At 39.0% G+C, this 15,709-nt stretch overlaps 1 protein-coding gene across 7 annotated transcripts; it reads left to right on the forward strand.

The window, feature by feature from the left end:
- DMC1 (DNA meiotic recombinase 1) lies at window positions 1-14,186 on the forward strand (the record flags this gene model as incomplete). 7 transcript variants are annotated; one of them, XM_081928396.1, is made up of 14 exons in its annotated part: window positions 1-24; window positions 2,425-2,515; window positions 3,184-3,228; window positions 4,254-4,400; window positions 5,529-5,611; window positions 7,276-7,328; window positions 7,806-7,847; window positions 8,848-8,920; window positions 9,198-9,289; window positions 10,161-10,234; window positions 10,772-10,886; window positions 11,245-11,305; window positions 12,636-12,752; window positions 13,328-14,186. In XM_081928396.1, the coding sequence occupies 13 exons, from the start codon at window positions 2,459-2,461 to the stop codon at window positions 13,395-13,397; spliced, it is 1,029 nt and encodes a 342-aa protein (XP_081784522.1). In that variant the 3' UTR covers window positions 13,398-14,186. The 7 variants fall into 7 exon arrangements, with proteins under 7 accessions (XP_081784522.1, XP_081784523.1, XP_081784518.1 ...); XM_081928397.1 differs by having other exon boundaries at window positions 6-24; window positions 2,465-2,515; XM_081928392.1 differs by lacking the exon at window positions 1-24 and adding an exon at window positions 64-239.
- Window positions 14,187-15,709: the final 1,523 nt, after the last annotated feature.

A 15,709-nucleotide genomic window follows, 5' to 3' on the forward strand; every position in this document is an offset into this window, starting at 1 on the left:
CCAACTACTACAGCCTGTTCTTGGGTGAGACTGAGGGGTGGCCTGGGTACTTGACACATAGTGTGTAGTTGGACAGGATATCTGGTAGTTTTCTGGATATCTGCCTCCTCGGGTTCTCTGGAGAAAATACATAAAAACTGAGGCCAATGGGACAGGCCGTTTTCTGTCTTGGGAGCTATTTTACTGCTAGCACCACATCCTTCAGACTGTGGCTCCAAACCCATCTGCACACTGCCCTAGTAGGTGACATGGAGGATATGTTCTCAATGGCTACAAGTCACAATGGGTATATGCCAAACTTCCCAAAAGCATCAGGTTTAGTCACTGTGAGAGACAGTATGGTGTCTAGGTCTCTTCCATTGACACCGCATGGCCCCTCTAAGCACCACCAGGCTGTGCTCTTGATCTGTCGAAACGCCTGCAACTTTGCTCCAAGGGACCCTCAGGAGATCTAGCAACCCCTAGAGATACAACATCTATATTCTTCTTCTGGTGTAAATGTGGATAGGATTGAAGCATTTGTCATCTTTGAGGGGGTGGTTGTTTTTTTAATATACATTCCCCAGCTACCCAGAGTATACCTGGAAGCCATTTTGGCTTCATTTTTCTCCTCAGATCTGGCAGCTCTGTCTAGCAGCTTTTACACCTTTTTTCATCCAACGCTGGAGTGTGAATCCCAGAGCGTGTAGCAGAAGCAGACTTGCTTGTTTAAACCAAGTCGGCCTCAGTCATATGTTACCACAGAGGCTGGGGGAAGGTTTGATTTATTGGGGGAGGTAAAAGGCTGAACATAAAAATTGACACATCTGAACATTTTGAAAAACTCTAACCCTAACCCTATCACAATCTGAAATAATACATCATCTCTCCTTTGTAACATCTGATCCTAAATGTGACCCAAAGTCTCAGGGTTTTAGTTTGCTTTTCAGGGCATCCAGGAAGAAGTAAATGTCATGGTAAAAAGTTAGAAGCACAGGGGGAAAAACGCTCTTTCCCACCATACATTATTCTGAGCCTTCTCTGCCACTTGAACGCTTAAACTGCCCTCCTTTTTCTGGCACATTCTTCTAGTTTTAGTATATATTTACTATCTGTCAAAGTGCTGGAGGGTCAGAAACAATAAAAAAATACTGAAAACACATGAGAAAGAGGGTCATGACCTTGCACTGGATATATTAGAAGAGTGCCACTAGATTTTACCTCAAAAAAGACACTAGTATGGGTGGATTCACATTACTGTTTCTTTCAGCATCAGCAGATTTCTTTTAGTAATGTGATAAGAACTGTATGGCACTGGAATGGTTCCAGTGATACACTGGTGAGTCATGGCAAGTGCTCTCACCTCACATACCTAAAAAAAAATACCTCACAATTAGTAAAACAGTCACCTGAGTCGTCTCCTGGCCTCTGTTCCATTTTCACTTTGCGGCACTGGAACCTGAGGTAGAGAACATACTTATAGCCTCACTTCTTCCTGATATGTAGTGCCACTGTCCAAAAATGGGAATGGACACAGTTGTATAATTAAAAAATATATATATTTAAACCGGTATCATGGTCAAGAAAGCTGGGAACAATGAGAAAACAATGTGCAAGGATGATGCGATCTTCAGTAAATAGGCAAAATTATATAAAAAGGAGTTAAAACATGCCCTTCGTCTTTTTAATTGGATGCTTCCCATCTTGTCATTACCGAGGAACGGGTGGTTACCTCAGGAAAATATTTTTACCTTTTCCTAAAGTTATTTTGAAACATGACAATTACGAATTAGTGGTTTTTCGCTTTCTCACTGTTAAATCACTTGTCACTTCAATAGCATATTGTTGAATTGAAACAGAGTGATTGGATGGCAGATGCCATTCTTTTCTTCAAGTTGAGAGCATTCCACAGTTTTAGCAAGAGAGAAGAACATAGACTGAAGACCAATCCATATTTTTGAGGTGTTAAGGTCTATGTATGGTGACTTTATGGCCTCATTTTCATGTGAGGAGCTCTTTACAGGAGGCTCACGAGAATATTTTCAAAATTATCACAACAGAAAAGAAAAACAAAAAGCTTTCAAAATCTGTATTTTCCTTTATATGGTAAATTTGGAGATTTTTTTATGTGGGAACTCTTACACCATAGCTTTCATTTAATATCAAATGCTCCAGTGCTCCATAACGGATGTGAGTCTCACAACCCAGGCTGAATAAATTAGCCATTGCTACCTCAGTGTGATGGAAGTCTTCAAGCATGTTGGAATCAAACAACTCTCTCTAAAATCTATGATAAAACTATTCAGTACACTTAGGCCCTTCTTGGTCATGCTATATAAGTGACAAAGGCTGCCGTCTTATATGAAGTGCACACACCAGATCCATAAAAGTGTTGCATATCTTATTGCTTTATATGCTTTTACACTCTCCAATTGCTTCCTGCAGCACTGATTGAAATCTTACTATATCTTATATTACAATGAAGTCCATGGAGGATCAAGTTGTGCAGGAAGAACCAGGATTCCAGGATGATGAGGTATAGATGCAAAGTTTGTTTTGTCTGGAATCCTCAAGAAAATTATACAAAATAGAATAAAACATTCTTTTTTTTAGTAAACAAAATGGTTCATTTTTGAGTAAACTTAGAATATGTGCATACTCATATAATTTTGCTGGGTGGCAACTTGAAAGGGGGCATTCTCCAAGGGCAGCCCCTAAGCTGCCCACAGAGACACATCTGGCACCTTTATAGTATAGCTTTCATCATAAGCTGAAATGCACCTCTCTCTATCCTGGCCTTTAGCACCTGAGATGCATGTTTTAGGACCCATCCTCTTCTTTTGATTGTAAATTGTTTTAACTGATTTTAATGTTGTATTTTTATATTACCTGGGACCGTATGGTGAAGGTTGGGTAAAAAAAAAATTTAATTCATTACAATTAATTAATTGCAACTATTAAGAAACCCCAGGGCTTTTTTTCTAGAAAGTTTTTTTCACCATAAAGTTGTTACAGTAAGTGCCATACTTTTTAACCAAAAAAAGTGGTCCTTGTACTGCGTACCCTTGAGCATGGAGAAAACCCTCTAAAAGTAATCCCTGCTCTGGGATAACATATAGTTGGTTGACCAAAGTGAGAGATATGTGCATAAATATCAAAATAACGAAGATTCTCGTAGTTGCTGTTGTTTTTGCATCCCTTTAGGAGTCCTTTTTCCAGGACATCGACCTGCTACAGAAGCATGGAATTGTAAGCACACTTTAAAAATGCATCTGTATCCTTATTTGCCTTTCTACTCTCTGTTTGAGCTCTGACTGCTATTATGAAGCGGGCGTCACATCCTTAATTTCAAGCAAGAAAACATAAAATTTTCAGTCTTTTATAGTAATCAAGATTACTTGGACTATGTGTATACTACTGTTAAACTGAGATAAGCTGTGGTGGCCATTGTGTCTGCTGAAATTCCTTCTTCTACACAACTTACAAAGCTGCAAGAACTCTGTCTTTTTTATTTTTACCTGGCCATCCTAAAGGTAATGACTAACATAAATGCAGCCTGTACCCAAAAAGATACTCAGCTGTTCCATTGTTCATGTCATTGATAAGCTACTGCACTGGAACTGATTTTATTACCTTCATAGAGAAATTATTAAATGTCCACTACATTCAGAAAAAATACAATGAATGCTTAGAGAACTACAGGGTATAAGTACTCCTATCTGGATAGCACCAGAAAATTATATGGAAATGGTACAGCTTAATATTCTTAGAAATCAGGGATGGGGGGAACCTGAGACTCTCCAGATGTTGTTGGACTTCAGTTCCCATCCATTGCTGCCAGCATGGCCAATTGATAGGGGTGATAGGAGTTGTAGTTCAGCAACATTTGGAGGATTATAGGTTCCCCATTTGTGCTATACATCATTCTTTCCTGCTCTGCAATTTTGCCTTTGATTTCCAGCTGCTTAGGAAAACAAGGAGACCCAAACAATATATAGGCGCCACATTCATTCTGTTATTTATTTTCATAATGTTGATCCAGCCTTTCGTTCTGAAAAGGACCTAACTAAAAACACACACCATAGAGTAGAAATCACTTGCATTTATTGATTAAAATGAGATAAAAATAAATGTAATTAGGAAACCTGCAGCAAACACCATTTTTAAGCCCTCCTAATTTTAATGAGGAACAAGATTTTGGTTTATTAACCTCCTTGATATATGTAACATCTCATGAACATCAAGAGTTCTAATCCTTTTTATGTCCTTCACAGAATGTGGCTGATATTAAAAAACTGAAAACAGTGGGAATTTGTACAATCAAAGGAATTCAGATGACAACTAGGCGGGCACTATGCAATGTTAAGGGACTCTCAGAGGCCAAAGTGGAGAAGATAAAAGAGGCAGCCAACAAACTTATAGTAAGCAAACTCTAGCACTCCATCCTTGGGTCATTTCACACTGATAGCATAAGATAGAATATAAGCATGACTGCTTTATTGAAACGCTCATATTAAATATTTGTACCAGTTAATGTGCCTGGCAAGCCATCATAACTTCACCCAGGAATGGTTGGCAATCCAGTACATATCTATCATCTATCTATCTATCTAGGAGTAACTGTTGGTATATTCCTAGCTAAGTACTTTCTGGGTCAAAACACTTATCTTAGAGGTCAATTTCACATATTATGGAAGCTGTGTTTTTCTATGATGAGCCATTGTGAGGCAGTTCAATGCATTTGTTTCACCACATTAACTTTGAAAGCATGTGGCAAGAGAACCATGACTTTCTGCAATTTGTACTCATGGTAAACACATAATGAAATAAATGTGTAGCTGCTTCCCATGTTTTAGAGATCATTGTCAAAAACATGCAGTAAACATTAATTCACTAGTTCAGTAGTTGGAAATTGCCTTCTAATCAGATGTCAACTATCACAGAAACAGAGGAAATGCATCACAAAAAGGACAAAATATGGCACATACCTGCATATGCTACTTCATATGTGCAAATTTAGAAAGAATGTGTTGTATGTATCCAATGGTATTGATCAGTTGATTGACTTCTATCAACAGGACTGGGTGGGAAGCAATTTCCAGCTATTTCCCCTCCCCACTGCAGCCTCCTGTGTCCTCCTAAATCTGCTCTAGGGGGTTCTCCTAACACTCTGGGGTAGAACTGGAAGTTTGGGGGAGGCAGGGAATCATGAAAAATTGCTTCTCTCTTCATTCCACTGAACACAACCTTACAGCCAGCCGACACATTATAATTTTTTTAATGGACCAGACAGCCCTGCAGTAGAGGACTCTTCTCTATTAAGTAGGGAAGGGTCGTGGCTACAGCACATGCTTAGCATGCCAAAGGTTCCAGGTTCTGATAGGGCTGGAAGACACCCCCTGTCTGAAATCTAGGATTTCAGCTGCCAGTTAGTGTAGACAAGGGTTGGGGAATGTGTGGCCATCTAGATGTTGTGGGACTAGAGCTCCCATCATCCTTGATCATTGTTTATGCTGATTAAGGTTTCAGCTGCTTTGTGCTTCTTACAGGAACCAGGATTTTTGACAGCATTTGAGTACAGTGAGAAACGTAGGATGGTATTCCATATCACCACTGGAAGTCAAGAATTTGAGTTAGTAAACAGCCAACACTGCTTTTTATTTAACTCAGTATTTCAAGAAGCTTTTGTTGTTGCTGCTTGTTTTGTTGTTTGTTTGTTTATTTGCTAACAAGTTCTATATCCAGACCCAATTTAACAGCTAACAGTGTCACACTATGCATGGCTGCTCTGAAACAAGTCCTGTTAAATTCAATGGACCTTACGCCCAAGCAAGTGTGTATATAGGACTGAAGCCTAATGATGCCAGGGCCATTATCCTGTCTTCTCCCAACTTAAGGTCTTAGGGAAGTCCAAGCTGATGTCCTGACACTCCTTATAGGACAGAGGATGCAATCCCAAGTGCAGGGTCAAGACAAAGGAAGTCCAGTCAAGTAATTGAGTCAAAACTGACAATCCAGTAAGGGTAGACTAGGGATGGGAAACCTGTGTCCCTCTAGGTGTTGTTGGACCACAGTTCCCATCAGCTCTAGCTAGCTTGGATAATGAGCAGGGAAGTTGGTGTTGTATTCTAGCAACATCAAGAGGATTGCACATTCTGTAAATCTGGAGCAGTTGTCAAAACCTAACCAGGAAGCCAGGAAACACAAGGCAGCTTTTCATCTCCTGGAGAATTCAGAGTACCCAGTGGTGGCTAGGGAGAGCTGTTGCCTCAGTACTATGCAGAAGCCTTCTGAGTCTTCTGATTGAACTGCCTATCAGCACTGTGAAGAGCTGTCTGTTCTTTTGAAAGGCCATTGCCCTTTTCTGTCAGAAGTGCCTCCTACATACAGCACAAGAGATGACTTGGGCAGGTGTCCATATTCTTGGCATGGTAGTGGGGGTGGAGGAGCAATGGATCCCCAAGTGATGTCCTCTTTCCCAGATGAATGAAGTCAAATAACAGGACAAGCCATGTTGGTTACTCCCCATCCTTTAAGAAAGATGGAGCAGTTGGCAATTATATTATTAGGCAAAATGGGTGGCAATTTAGTAGATAGGGGAAAATATGTACAAACCACATTTAAAGCACAAACTTCCTTTTAAAAAAAATAGTGTATAAATAAGTGGGCTAAAGATCAATATACATTAAAAGGTTAGAGTCCAACACAGTTTGGCAAGTTTAAGCCCATTTGTTTCAATGAACAAGTGTAGCAAACTCCATGTTGGATTGTGGCCAAAATATTTAAATATCAGAAACTCTATCAACCAGTTATTTATATCTTCCTCTTCTACTGCTTCTTCAGAACAAGCAAGTTTATTAAGCCAACTTCAAACCATAGCTTAATATTGTGGGTTGTTCTGAAGATGTTAATTATAGCTTCCTGATTCAGATAAAATGGGAAGATTTTCTGGTTTATTTGCCAGTTTGTGCAAAGGGGCTGCATCTGTTCATATCTTGTTTTAATGACTGTACAAATGGCTTGTTCATATCTTGTTTTAATGACTGTACAAATGTTGTCATTTGATGTCACAACAGTAACCCTATAATGTATATTCGAAATCTAAAGGAATAGCAATTTCCTGTAAGCTAGAAGCCACCTAATAGCAACCCATGTTGTCCCTATATGCTATGAAAATCACATGCAGGGTCTTTCAACATGGGCACACTTTCCTTACAGCAAAAAGTTTATTTCATATTGCTTTCTTGGCTATGTGACCTGTTTTGCATAACTTCTTCCCTTTATCTGCACTTCCAGTAAACTCTTGGGTGGTGGAATTGAAAGCATGGCAATTACTGAAGCCTTTGGGGGTGAGTGAAAGTATATCATGGAACATGTTCACTTCCCTAAGCTATTATAAGTGTGTGTTTGGGTGATACGATACTCTGGCTTGTTTGTAGAAATATTTAGGGGGCATACCCCTATTTTTTGTAGTGCATGTATTTGCTGGGGGTGTCTGCCATTAGTGTTTTTGGCGGGGCCATATAAATGAGTAAAAAGGGTGAATGGGTAATTTAAAAAAAATATTTATTTCAAGATCAGTTTAAATTATGCCCTAAATTTCTTAAACTTAATCCAGCTTTGTGCAGTGTTCAGGCAAACTTGCCGAAACATCAGCTGATGCATGGGGAGTTCAATTCTGCTTTCTCCAGAAAGCAGCCCAAATAGTGTGTGTGTGTGTGTGTGTGTGTGTGTGTGTGTTTTGGGCAGCGGGGCGGGGGGGGGGATAATACTGACTATATTGTTTCATATGACTAGCAAATTTAATTCTTTATATTTTTAATTAGAATTCCGAACCGGCAAAACTCAGCTTTCCCACACTCTTTGTGGTATGTATATGACACCCATCCTGAGAACTGTATGTTCTGTTTCCAAAAACTTGTAATTTGCTTTTAAAATAATAACTAATATAAATATTTCTGCATCGAGATTATCTATCTTAAGGATGAAGACCTAAAAGTATATTAGTTTTACAAATAAAAAAACTGCCACTAATTCTGATTACTATTTTAATGTTATTTATAATTTCCAGATCTAACTTAACTTAGGGTACAATCCTAAAACCCTTCCAATGTTGTTGCCCGGGAGAGGTTAGGATGGTATATATTCACCTCCCTGCCAAAGGAAAGGAGTGCTGCTGAGATGGGGAAGAATATGCCACAGCTGAGGCTTCTGGTATGCCCAAGCAGGCAGGAGGCTACTACCAACAGAGTTGGGGTAGAGTGATGGAGGCTTAGGACCTGCAGGACTCAAAGGTCTGCAGATCCCCCAAGGGATCATATCATTGGGTTCCTCAGCTAGTACAGCAGGGGGACGGGACAGTGAAGAGAAAACAACACCCTCAATCTCATTCCTCAACAGCTAGAACAAAATTGACCTTTTCCCAGTTTTCTAGGGTCAAAAGGCTCTCTGCTCCAGCTAATGTAGGATAGGGTTGCCATATTTCAAGGAGTAAAAGCCAAGACACCCCAAAAGTTGTTGAGTTTTTTTTACACAAGACCCAGGACAAAGCACAAGGAATGTCCAGGAAAATCTGGGTGTATGGCAGCCCCAATGGCGGAGTCATTAACCAGTGAACTCTGCTATGCTCTATGGAAAGGGAAGTTCCTCCACTTTCTTGGAACTTCCTTCCACGTTGTGAGCTTTTGATCATGCCTTTGGGGGCTGGTCAAGAACAGAAATTACTTGGGATACTTCTAAGTAGTCTCGAGGATTTACACTGGCCTTACTATAAAGTTGATAGTAATTATCAATAACGAAAAATTACAGGTATTAAAATGGCATGTAGTAGGGCTTAAATTTGTTCACTCCTTATTGTGTGTTTTATAGTAACTGCCCAGCTTCCTGGAACGGATGGCTATACTGGTGGGAAGATTATTTTCATTGACACAGAAAACACCTTGTATCCTTTCTTTTGAGATATTACAGTTTTAACAGAATAAATTGGAAGATTTTCCTAATGGTGACAATAAAAAAAAATGTTTTGTGGTGTTAAGATTTGAAGAGCCATTTATATGAAACTTGAGTATTATGGGTGGGTGTGTAGAGAATACCATTTATTTAATTAACTGTAGTGCATGAAGAACTGCTGAGAAGAATTTTTGCTTGTATGGGAATTCAGCTACCACTTCTCAGAAACTGGATTAGAATCTAGATACCTTAACAAGGAAACACCCCAGCCGTCCAGACCGTCTTCGTGATATTGCTGATCGCTTCAATGCAGACCATGATGCAGTTCTTGACAATGTATTATATGCACGGGCATATACAAGTAAGATTGCAACTGAAGATTGCATGGAAATCCTCCCCACTTTAAGATTAAACAATTTTCAGCTCAGTACCAAGGGGCCATCAGGAATATTATGAATTACCATTTTAAAATATGAACTCTATATTTTTGTTGTTGTGGTCCTTATGCATTCCTGTAGTATATATGATTATTTTACCTAATTTGCATTGGGTAAAAGTAGGTTTCAGCAGAACAAATTTAAGTCTGGGGTATAAAGCTTACCTGCATTGGGATGAACCCACAGGGCTTATCCACATGTACCTTTCCTCTGTGTTTTCCATGCACATTCCATGCTTTAAGGGCTGTGGTCCAAGTAATCTTTTTTCTTTTTTCTTTTTGCTCTGGAGCTCTCCTGCAAAAACCTGTGCTTTACTGCTGATTCAGAGCAAACAGGAATGATAACAAGTGGTATAATTATATGCTCCCTTACCTTTAGATAGTTACCTTTGCCTAAAGCAGAAAACGTAGCAGTTATCTCAAGAAAAAAATGCAGAAGACAGTCCACAGTAGCATTGCTCAAAGTCAACTAAAGCTGTAAATGTGGGGTTGATTTCCACTGCTTCTTCAACAAACAATTGTGTCAAAAGCTCTTTTTGGATGTGCAAAAGCCACTTCAAGTCCTTCAGTATAGCATAATCTTTTTAAAAATCTTAAACGTTTTGTGGATGGAACCTTATATTATTACATGAGATGAAAGATACAATATATTTTTGTTGGTGGAAAACTATGCTTCCACCAAATCCTCTGGAACACAAGTTTCTACTTTCTAAGCAAGCTACCTACTTCTTCCCCCCTTTCATATTAGTTTCTAACTGCTTTTCCTGTTTTTATCATTCTTCCATGGTGCTTCAAGGTGAACATCAGATGGAATTGCTTGACTATGTTGCTGCCAAATTCCACGAGGAGCCAGGCATTTTCAAACTATTGGTATAACTCATATGTTCATATATTTATGTTAGTGATCTGCTCTGCTTTCCTTATTTTTATTACGTATGTACTTTGTAGTTTTTATATTGTAATTTTATGTTGTGAACCACCCCGAGATCTATGAGTATAGGGTGGTATACAAATTTAATAAAAAAAGAAATATAAATAATAAGCTACACCCCTGTATCCACTAACATAAACCCCACAGAACTCAATTTATGTTACATTTATTCTAAAATGTATACCTAATTTCCTCCCTCCCAAAGGAGTAGTTCAAAGCAGCTAACATGTAAAACACAGAAAAATAAAAATAGAAGTCCAAATTTAAAATCCATTGCTGTACTATAAAAGAACACAACTTAACAGCTCCAAAAAAAAAAAAAAAAAACCCTCACAGAAAACCCAGCATGGGACCCAATGGGACTCAATTCTGAGTAGACATGTATAAGATTGTGCTGTTCATTTATATATCTTGAATATTTCCCAAGTAAATTTTTCTCCTTTCACATCCTCTCCCTCTCTACTATTTCTTTGCAGGTAATCGATTCCATTATGGCGCTATTCCGCGTGGACTTCAGTGGTCGGGGGGAACTGGCTGAAAGGCAACAGAAGCTTGCTCAGATGCTGTCAAGGCTTCAAAAAATATCAGAAGGTATGAGAAGCATGTAAGGCGGAATACCATGCTTTTAGGCTATTATCTTTTTTCTTCTTCTTCTTTAAGCACCGGCATGTTCACCAAATAATATACTGCCAGGAGAGCAAGTATAGTGTAGTAGATAAGTGTCAAGTTTGGTTGTGGGAAATGTATTTCACACCTCCACTCCACCATAAAATGTAACAAAAATGTGCTAGTTGTTTAAAACGCAGTTAATATTTTTCAATATTACGGGAACTTTAATAAGCATAGTTCACCATTTATTACTAGAAATGCTAAAAGCATTCTGGGAGGAAACATAATGAATTTTCTCTTTATATTTATCATCTTCCCTTGGACCTTGTTTTCACTGCAGAATATAACGTGGCTGTGTTTGTAACTAACCAAATGACTGCTGACCCGGGAGCAACAATGACGTAAGCAATTTATTAGCAATTTACTGCAATTTTTCATAAACCACAGAAATAGGAAGTAAGATAGTATAGGGAAAGGGCTAGGATATGAAGAATGTTAAACAGGTTTTTCTATATTCTTACTTCTCTGAGAGTGCACTGCAATTATGGGTCAAGAAGGACAAGTTAGCCATTGGTGCAACTCATGCCCCTTTCTATCAACATCAGTCTCAGAATGTGGCCCCTTAAAAAATCCACATTTCCAGAATATGCCAGTTGAAGTTCATAAGGAAAAGGATGGAAATCACTAGAGTTTCACTTTCAGATATAAATAGTTCTGGGGAGCTTCTCATCTGAGTGTCGGCACTTTTCAGCTTGGAAACCTGACATGGTGTTAAATGTCTTTGCATTTAAAAAAATGTATATAGCATCAGCTGAGTAGGGATGGTTCTGACAATGCCTAACAGACAGTGGAGGAACATGGGGAGTAATTTCCTTCATAGCCCCTTGTGTTTCTTGGAACACTATGGGGTTATCCACACTTAACTATTGCCCTATGCTTTCTAGGCACAGGTCCACACTCCCAGTCCGTGTCTGAGCTCTCTCACCCACCCCCCAGAAAAACCTGGTGTTTACCGCTGAATCAGAGCAAACAGCAATTTGGGCTTCCCACAGATTACCCACAGAGTGGGTTTTCATGGGGAAAGCCCAGGGGCAAAAAGAAAAAAAGCACTCAGACACAGAGCTAGAAAGCCTGGACCTGTGCCTAGAAATGTGGAGCAAAGTTAAGTGTGGATGAGCCCTGCCACATAGCGGTACCTTTGCTTCATGCTTTTTTGTTGGAGCACTTTTCTTTTCTTTTTTGCTCTGCTTAGGGCTGCCATTTGTGGACAAGCCCTAAGCAATTTCAAGGTAGCATTGAAGGACCACATTCAAGGTTGTAGTAGTAGAGAAAATATAGAAATTAAACAAAATAACATCCACAGCTATTCTTTACTACAATTATCTTTATGTGTTTGTAACCAGAAGTGATGTACCTTTTATGTATCCCTTTAAAAATCCCTATCTGAAGCAGCTGGTGATCATTGCTCTGCAATGTATGGAAGGGTGTTGGCCATCACAATTATTCTAGGGTAGCCATACGTCCAAAATTTCCCGGACATAGTGATTTTTCTTAACACTTCATTTTTTATTTGGGCAAAACTAAAAAAAACCTCAACAACTCTGGCCTAAAATCAAATGAAATCAAATCTCAACAACTTTTGTGTCTGGATTTCTACTTTTTGAAATATGGCAACCCTAAATTATCCTATAACTCTCATCCAATCATTCTCTTTTTGTTTGTTTGTTTTAGCTTTCAGGCTGATCCCAAAAAGCCCATTGGGGGCCACATCCTCGCTCATGCTTCTACAACTAGGATTAGTTTGCGTAAAGGAAGAGGAGAGTTGCGTATTGCCAAGATATATGATAGGTAATATTGAAGTTGTGTGGTACAGTGCATGCTATAGTTCCAATAACTTATTATGGTTTATTTGGCTTCAAGTTAACTTTGTTTCTGAATGAATGTTTATAAAAAAGGGAAGTGTGAATGAAGGAGGCACTCTTATCTTCAAATTAAGATTCAGGTTCCAAGTAAGAGGGAAAACTGCCCTTACTAATCTGAACTAAACTTCTCTCCTCCTTGGCACCTTCAAAATAACCAAATGTGTAATTAACAGTTCTTGCTAATTAGCCTAGGCCTATGGGTGTCTGTTTGATATTAAGGAGGATGGTAACCAAGTCTGAGTATTTATATTGATTCAGTTATGATTATCTGAGTCATAATTCAAGTAAATCTGAAAAAATATGCTTGAAAACCATGTATGATCAAGGCTATTGCTTCTACCATGTAAAAAAAAGAAAAGAAATCGATTCAATGAGAAAGTCAAAATAAATTGTATCCAAACCCCCATAAAAGTAATGTATGCACTGGATCCCCCCCCTTCTACATATCAATGCCTGCATGTACAGTTATTAAAAATGGACTCAAATTCTGTGTTTCCTCAGCCCAGAAATGCCTGAGAATGAAGCCACATTTGCAATAACTGCTGGAGGAATTGGAGATGCCAAAGAATAGGCAGAACTTGGTGGTGTACAAAGGAAGGCACGCCCACAAGCTAAATCGTGTCTAAAGTTAGTTAATTCCTGGTTACTTTTGTTGCAAATCCAGAGTGTTTTAATTTCTAAACACTTGTTGACATTATCACTGGGAATGTTGTGATCTTTTGTAATTGTAGAGCAGGTTGGCTCTATGAAGGTAGTAAACTGGTCACGGTCAGCCTCTGAAACCTGTATGGCTGAGCTTTTTGCATGCCGACAAGGAATTTGTGCAAGGTGGCAACTGGCTTGCTACAACTTAGGTGTCAATCCAAAGCAATTTCAATAGGCTGAGAGGAACCCAGTGGGTATGAGAATTAAGGCTTACAAAATGCTTAGAAATTATTTTAAAGAGATGTTGTTAATTGTTTGTTGCCCTTTTTAAAACTGATGTTTCTGTTGCAAAAAAATCACATTCCACCTCAAGGACATAACACCCAGCACTGTTTTCACTGCCAAGGGCTGCCTAACTATGTCCTTGAAGTCCTACAATATTTGCATGTAGAATGGAATATAATAGCATGGAATGCTATTGAGAATAAAATAGTATTTATTAACTGCCCAGCATTTTAAAAAGTATGCTTGTCACTGGAGCCTCCAGATAAAGAATAAGCTGGTGTAGAAAAATGGAAATGGTTTTTGCTAGAGGAATAGAATTGTTTATAATGTTGTTTTTATGAGTCTTGACAGCTCTATTTAACTGAAACTAAATTGTTTATACTTGCATTTTTAATAAATGTAGTAGTTGCTAGCTTTTTCATCCATGAAATGCATTAAACTACTTTTTTCCCATTTGTTATGTGGGTAACAGGTGGAAGCTGCCTCCCAATAAATTTATTCTAATTGTCTTATTCTTCCTATGCAATCTGTGCCACTGACAGTTTATGTGTCAAGGAACTCTCTGCATCCAGCAATGCCAAACATAATCAAAAGGTGATTTTGAACATCCCTGAACACAATGTGGGGAGGGCTGATAGCATTACATTTTTGAACCTTAGGCTTGTGGGCTTCCTGCCTTTCTTCTCTTCCTCGGGCTCAATCACTATGAGATCAGAAACATTCGCTTCCTTTTAAAACTAACTGCAATTTGTTAATTCATGCAAACTGCTTGTGGTTTATCCAAACAAGTCAAGATCAAACCATGGTTTCTGATGCTGCCTCGTTCAGATAAATCAAGGTTTAGCACCCTGTGCTGCTTTTAACTCAAGGATTTGGGCCTAGGACACATACAGTAATAATAAAGCAGACAGTACCTTGAGTAATCTCAGTGTTTATGCTGGCACCAGACAACTGCAACTTGTTCTCACAACCCTGAAAAAATGGAAGCTGACAAACAGGTCAAGAATTTGGTGGTACTGTACTCTCATGTTCTCCAACAACTTGCATTCAGAGGAATGCTGCCTGATAGTGGAAATGTCCATCATAACTAGTAGCCACTGACAGCCAATGTTTCTAATCCTCTTTTCAAGCTAAATTGGTGACTGTAGCTATATTTTGTATCAGGAAGTTTCTAATGTTTGACGTTTTATTATGTTTTAATACTGTATGTGCTAGAAGCTGCCCAGAGTGGGTGGGGTATAAATAATATAATTATTACTGTAACTATTCCTATGGCATCTAGCTATCCGCTGGGAGAACAGAATGCTACACTAGTGGACATTTTGTCTGATTCTGCAGACCATTTAAAAATGTTCTTATAAGCTGTTCTTTTAGACACTTACAAAAGTCCCTGGTCTCAAGCTTATCACGCAAGTAAACGATTTCTGCGGTTTCGTTGTACTTCGGTTGCTTACAAGTTTATAAACTGCTTCACAACCCTGAGGATCTCAAAGTGGTGCACAAGCCAAAAAAAAGTAAATACTAATCCCAATAACAAAACAAAACAAAACTGAAGCCCTGGGTTAAGGCTCGCCTGCAACCTCGGCAATCTCGCTCGTGTACATTGGCGTGGCGTGTAGTGTAGTAATAGGTTTCTAGCAGCGAAGCGTACTGAAATTTCGGAGAGCATTCCGCGTCTTGGAGCTTTAGGAGCGAAAGTTGCTGGCAAAACCGGGTCCGTGTTGCGGCATACGAAGTTCATTGTCTCACAAGCGCGGTTCGCTTCTCTATAGTCGATAGGCGCTATTCTCTGAAGCCTATACGTTACAGAGTGTGCGTAGCTCTGCTATACTACCCCAGTAGTTTCTACGAAAGATGGGTACGTAGCTTCCTCACATACAGTCCCGCAATGTAGCAGCACTGGCACCAGTTACGTAAATTACGGAGGCAGTTTTATATTACCTCCATTAGAGC

The sequence above is a fragment of the Podarcis melisellensis genome, assembly GCF_964234715.1.
Source record: "Podarcis melisellensis genome assembly, chromosome: 10".
Lineage (NCBI taxonomy): Eukaryota > Metazoa > Chordata > Lepidosauria > Squamata > Lacertidae > Podarcis > Podarcis melisellensis.